At 41.5% G+C, this 6,750-nt stretch overlaps 1 protein-coding gene across 5 annotated transcripts in view; it reads right to left on the bottom strand.

Annotated features, from left to right (window-relative positions):
- Window positions 1-6,750, bottom strand: part of LOC111953997 (thyroid receptor-interacting protein 6-like) — a 56,387-nt gene that overhangs the window by 47,275 nt on the left and 2,362 nt on the right. For 2 of the 5 annotated variants that reach the window (XM_070435795.1, XM_023973489.3), the window contains exon 3: window positions 1,624-1,837. In XM_070435795.1, coding sequence (XP_070291896.1) covers window positions 1,624-1,837 — 214 coding nt within the window. Of the gene's footprint in view, window positions 1-1,623; window positions 1,838-2,043; window positions 2,218-6,750 lie in introns of those variants that run through there. The other 3 variants (XM_023973498.3, XM_070435801.1, XM_070435809.1) reach the window with 3 other exon arrangements.

Below are 6,750 nucleotides of genomic sequence, written 5' to 3'. Positions count from 1 at the left end.
GGCCATACAAATATTTAAAAAGGACCATAGACTTTACCTTACGAAGGCACCACAAACCATAATTAGAATGTGAACTCCAGAACAACCAACCATCACTGCTATAGGCGACACCTAGTTCGAGCTTGCCCCTGATTGTGACTCATGGGGCCTCTTTTTGAGGAGAACTCTGAGGCTCTCACGCCAGAAAAACTCCCTGTAGCTCCCGTCCGGCAGTCCAGATCCTGCTTGGGAAAAGCAGAGATTCTAAGGCAGTCCCACAACGTGTAGCCTCCCTGTGTGGGAGGTGTAACCGGCTTGCTCAGCTTGGCCTTCCTACCAGTCTGAAGTAATATGGTGACAGCTTGGGCTGTTTTGACCTTGGGGACACTGGAACTCGCAGTACATGGAGCGAAGTTCGTGAAGGAGCAGGACAGGCTGGGTAGTTGGAACCCTGCCGCCCGCTCTTTCCCTGTCTCTGGCTGAGAAAGTACTGGAGACCCTGTGGGTCTGGGTTCTTAGGGCTTGTAAGATGGTCTCCCATCATCTAGGGGGAAACCCATAGACCGGCGCTTTCCTAAATGGGCTCCGGCTGGCTGAAAGTAGTTGTAAAGCCACGTATGGCGTACAGCCTGAAGAATTGAAAAGGACCATAAAATATTATTTGTTAATATCCATACTTACAAAGTAACAACACCACCAAGCCAAAATATCCAGAAGAAAGTGATAACTGCTTTCAATAATGTCTGACAATGTAAACATCTATGTTCCTGTATTAAGTGCTCAATCAAGAATCCTCTATTCCTCACAGTCCCATGTAGTTAGTAGGTAGCCGAACCTACCTGTGCTTTTGTCTGAATAGCTTTCCCATATCCGCCAGCCTATGCACGCACGTGAGCGAGTCCTCTCTGCAACTCGAATGTGAAGCTACACTTGAATCGACTTCTCAGGAGGTGCAAGCCTGCTTAAAAAAAAATTGCCAGAGAAATCTAATAAAGGTCCTTATAAAAGTGTTTTCCTTTGCCCCCCCAACATTTATTTGAATATTGGATAATAATGAGCAATTTATCGCCTTCATAACAATTACATATTCCTAAAAATACTTCTAGAAACACTACACATGTGAGAAACTGGACCAATAATCAGTGTGAATTTCTGGGGGGAAGGAAAAAGAAGGTACAAAGCAATTACAAACCTAGCATCAAACCATGTGATGGTAGTAGCGGTTCCATATGTAGGGTCAACGATTTGTCTTCTTTGAGCCCTTGGGGAGGTGGTTGGTAGTAGTGGTCATTAGATTTAGGGTGAAACCTGGGTCCTCTTGGTGGTGCTGATGGGCCCACGTGTTAAAACACATTCAAAACAGTGCACTTTACATTTACAAACAAGACTTAATAACCACAGTGGGTACACACTTAACATTAACACACTACAAACATTTATTTACATCAAGACGTTTATTTACGTCAAGTGCTAATCACCAAATGTAGTGTACTCTAGTAGGCGGTCAGGTCCAACGCTCTACTCCAAGGCTTGAGCTACAGAACGGACTTCTGATTTTCACAATAGTCCATCACAAGTTCATTATAGCAAGGTTTCACACAAGACAAGCCCAGTGTAATAGAAGGCCCATCACCATGTTCTTACCCGTGGGACCGGTAGCCATGTACCTACTGGCCATTTCTCCTCCTCCTTCCTTGTTCTGMTCATAAACCACATACTTGGGCCGGGTGTCCGAGGAGACCTTCTTGGGCGCCTGTCTGTACACGGCTAGTCCAGAGTCGGACATCTGGGTGACGGGTCTCTCTGGGCTACCCGGAGTCTTCGGAGGCGGCCAGGTAGGACCAGACATGTCAGGGTTCTGGAAAAAAAAGTTGTCGTGATTAAACTGTTAAGCAAGTGTTTTATAGTATGTTGGTATTAAGTTTCTCATATAAAAAAATATGACACAGGTAAGGTAAGCACTGGAAACCCAATGATACTTCAACCTGGATTTCCTGTGTCAACTCACATACMCAGATTAACAATAGTCTTATAGTTGAGAAGCAAGAGAATACCATTACCAACCATAAGGGAATTCCAGCAGACAAAGACACAAGAGGGGTATACCACAAAGCAGGCTCAATGAGTTAGCCAGCTACCTTGAATAATTATTCAGAAAGAACTATATTCTTCGGAAAGAAACTTAAAATGCGCGTGTCCTGATTCAGGGTTGCCCTGGGAGCACGTTGTTATTTTTTCCTTAGCAATACACAGCTGATTCAAATAATCAAAGCTTGATGAGTTGGTTATTTGAATCAGCTGTGTAGTGCTAGGGCAAAAGCCAAAACATGCACCCGGRCTTGACTGAGTTTGGGAAACCCTGGTCTAGTTGACTCAGCAACCGGAAAAACACATCAAAGTTAAACTTCCTTAATGAACCAAGAAATCAATAGTTATTTCTGGATGTTCATTACATTTGGCTGGTTGTTTATCAAGGTTAGCTGGCTAACTCATTGATCCAGCTAAGTAGTATACCACCATGTTCCACATAGTACACACACACTCAAAAAACAAAACACGTGCACAATCCCACAGGTGCGAGATCTATCGCTTGTCCCACAACAAAAAAGGACGCATGTAAGAACCAGGTATAAACAGGGTAAATGTGCATAGTGTTTTTATTCATTCTTGAAAGATATTCTGTAATATTGGCAACTCAAAAGTTATACAATTTCAACATGACTGGTCAGATTAAATMACCATAACTTCTACTTGTTAAATGATTTGATGAAGCTTCTGAAAATGTTTTTGTCCTTGAACAACTGACAGAAGTAGTCCCATGAAAACCCTTGTTAACAAAGAAGTTCAAATTCCATGGTACCTGTCAGGTAGCTCTGTTTCTGTAGTTGTATTTTATTCTATTGTTTTCTACTCCATTCATTCCCTATAGGACCCCTCCTGCTGAAGATGTTGGACCTGATGACCACAGCCGCGGGGGAGAACGAGGTATTATCGGACCTTGAGGAGGCACTCGGGGTGAGGTCGGAGGTGGTGCACCAGCTACCCTTCACCCAACGGGAACGCAAGGCAGGATGCCGGAACCTCCTCACCATCACCAAGCAGCCCCTCTTCTTCATGTTAGATCATTTAAAGACCTATTTCTTACAATGTCACACATGTACTGTAAAATGATAGCTACTTAATTTMTTGCATTCATTATGGTCTGGAATGTTGGTGTATGACTGACATCAAACATCAAATAAACTTATTGTAATGTTCTAAGTATGTCACTTTCTCATAGGTTGTCATGTGAAATAATACTGAACAGGTTAAAGGTTAGGGTCGAGTATAGCAGTCTATCAAAATACATACAGTTGAAGTCGGACATTTACATACACCTTGGCCAAATACATTTAAATTCAGTTTTTCACAATTCCTGACATTTAATCCAAGTAAAAAATTCCGCCGTCTCTAGCGATCACCACTTTATTTTAAGAATGGAAACGTGCAGAATATAAGTAAGAGAGAATTATTTATTTCAGCTTTAACTCGTTTCATCCACATTCCCAGTGGTCATAAGTTTATACTACCAGTACACTCAATTAGTATTTGCGTAGCATTGCCTTTAAATTGGTTAACTTTGGTCAAACGCTTCAGTAGCCTTCACCAGCTTTCCCACAAATGAAATTGGTCTAGGCAATTTTGGCCCATTCCATCCTGACACGAGCGTTGAACTGAGTACAGGTTTTGTAGGCCTCCTTGCTCACACACACTTTTTTCAGTTCTGCCACACAATTTCTATAGGACTGAGGTCAGAGCTTTGTGATGCCACTCCAATACCTTGACTTTGCTGTCCTTAAGCCATTTGTCCACATCTTTTGAAGTATGCTTGGGTTATTGTCCATTTGGGAAGACCCAATGCCTAATGATGTCTTGAGATGTTGCTTCAAAGTTACTCCAATAATTTTTCCATCCTCATGATGTCATCTATTTTGTGAAGTGTACCAGTCCCTCCTGCAGCAAAGCACCCCACACACATGATAGTGCCACCCCCATGCTTCACGGTTGGATGGTGTTCTTCGGCTTGCAAGCGTCCCCATTTTCCTCCAAATATATAACGATGGTCATTATGGCCAAACAGTTCTAATTTTGTTCATCAGACCAGAGGACATTTCCTCAACAAAAGTTCAATCTTTGTGTCCCCATGTGCAATTGCAATCCGTAGTCTGGTTTTTAAATGGCGGTTTTGGAGCAGTGGCTTCTTCCTTGCAGAGAGCCATTCAGAGTTATGTGATATAGGACTCGTTTTACTGTGGATATACTTTTGTAGCCGTTTTCTCCAGCATCTTCACAAGTCATTTGCTGCTGTTCTGGATTGATTTGCACTTTCGCACCAAAGTACGTCATCTCTAGAGGAGACAGAACGTGTCTCCTTCCTGAGCGGCAATATGACGGCTGCATGGTCTCATGGCGTTTATACTTGCGTGCTATGTTTGTACGCAGAATGAACGTGGTTACCTTCAGGCGTTTGGAAATTGCTCCCAAGGATGAACCAGCCTTGTGAGGTCCTTGGCTGATTTTCTTTTTTCCCATGATGTCAAGCAAAGAGACACTGAGTTGAAGGTAGGCCTTGAAATACATCCACAGGACACCTCACATTATTGAAATAATGTAAATTAGCACCCGAAGCTTCTAAAGCCATTGACATCTTTTTCTGGAATTTTTCAAAGCTGTTTGCAAGGCCAGTCACTTAGTGTTTTGTTAAACCTTCTTGACCCAGTGATGTGATAAAAGTGATTGATAAGTTAAATCAATCTGATCTGCTAAAACAATTGTTTGGAAAAGAATGACTTGTGTGCTTGCACAAAGTAGATGTCCTAACCCGACTTGCCAAAACTATAGTTAGTTAAACAAGAAATGTTGTGGAGTGGTTTGAAAACGAGTTTTAATGACTTCAACCTAAGTGTATGTAAACTTCCAACTTCAACTGTACACATGGCATAGTTTGCTGGAAAAAAGAATGGCTTATTGAATTGATCACATACTACAATCAGCATTAGAGAAGAAAGCTAATAATTCACACACACCTACTTCAAACTCGAGTCAAATTGTACAAACACCTGCTCAGTCTATTCCGCTCATGGACAAATTAGATTATTCTGCACTTATCTGTACGACGCTGTGGAACATAAAACAATTACACACAGTGAAAACAGTGATGACCCTTAACCTCAATATCACAGGTAAACATTGACTTTGTGACAATAGCAGTACAACATGAGTTGAAATAAATAAAAAGTGGAAAATGCAACTRACAGGGCTCAACACAGGGACCTTCATATCATTGTGCTCAATGACCAATACTCTGAGAAGAATCAAATACTGAAACAAAACATGATTCTGGACAAATGAAACAATTGTTATTTTAAGGGTCATGTAGTTGGAAGAGAAGCTTCAAAATRGTCAAATCATACTACCAGTTTTTACGTTACAAAATGAAGACAGCGGGACGAAGAATCTTAAGGACAAATTACATCAACACAATGTGTGAATAATTCCAATGTCGCAAAGTTACTTAAACATGGTCGATAGTGCTATGAGGGCAGGGATTAGCAACACAAATCAAAGTCCTAAGGCTAAACTTAAACAAAAACCCATAATGAACACAAGAGGATGTTCTCAGCCCAAGTGGRCAGCATGGAGATGCCGGTTTCTCATTAACCTCCAAGTGAATTGTATCAAGAATATGCATATCCTTGCTACAGGCAGTTAGATTTGGGTATGTCATTTTAGGCGAAAATTGAAAAAAAGGGTTGGAGCCTTAAGAGGTTTTTAAGACAACGGCAAGCATACCTCATTGCACCRTATTCATCTTCATTGTAACATATCAAATCAACCCAAATGTTAAAAAGGAAAAACATCTGAAAAACACATTCACATTTTAAAAGAGGGGGTTTGGACTGGTATACAAGTAAGATGAACAATTGTTTCTCACATTATCCTGCTCTTCCTCAATATCACCTAATGTACCTCTTATCATCCTCCACAGAGCTCCTTTCATGTCCACCTGTGTCTGGCAGGACAGTGTGTGAGACAGTGTGCAACATATGCAGGATCGTGTGTATGAGACATGATCTGTGTTCGGAAATACCCATACTACATACTGTATAGTAACATACTTAATGAGTACTACAAACGATTAGTTTAATTTTCAGTATACTGTAAACGAAATAGGATCCTTACAGTTGAGGGTACTAGCTCTTCGCCTGTCTACGCGGGAAGTTGTGAATGTTAATATACAACCTCTTACTCAGCTAGTTAGCGTAATGATTAGTTAGACATTTTACGACTTCGGTGTGTTCTTAAACTAATCTGGAGTGCCAGCCTGCGCTGCGTAAATTCAGAGCTTCCGCTTCCGAGCGGCACACTGACGCTCGGGCAGAGGAGTAAGGTTCATTTCAGCGTTCTGACCCTTATAACGGCACTGAAGCAAGCTAATGTTGGCTACTTCCAGACAACATGAGACGCCACTGACCAATTTACTCGCCCTAGCAGATCTGATTATGCAGTGTTCAGTTATCCGACCGTTAGTGACTAACTGTGTGCTGGCAACATTTAAGTACGTTTTTTTGCGAAGTTTACTAACACTGGCCATATTCAACTGTTGTTGAGCGCTAGTAAACTCATTATTCTGCGCTCTGGTATACTCAGACGAGAGAATTTAAGAAAGTACCAATTTAGCTAAGCTAAGAATGACGGGAATAATCAGGTCAATAAACGTTGGGTAGTTAG

Source organism: Salvelinus sp. IW2-2015, linkage group LG3 (genome assembly GCF_002910315.2).
Source record: "Salvelinus sp. IW2-2015 linkage group LG3, ASM291031v2, whole genome shotgun sequence".
NCBI classification, from domain to species: domain Eukaryota; kingdom Metazoa; phylum Chordata; class Actinopteri; order Salmoniformes; family Salmonidae; genus Salvelinus; species Salvelinus sp. IW2-2015.
Note: the sequence above shows the minus strand (reverse complement) of the source record. Positions and strands in the feature narration are given on the sequence as shown.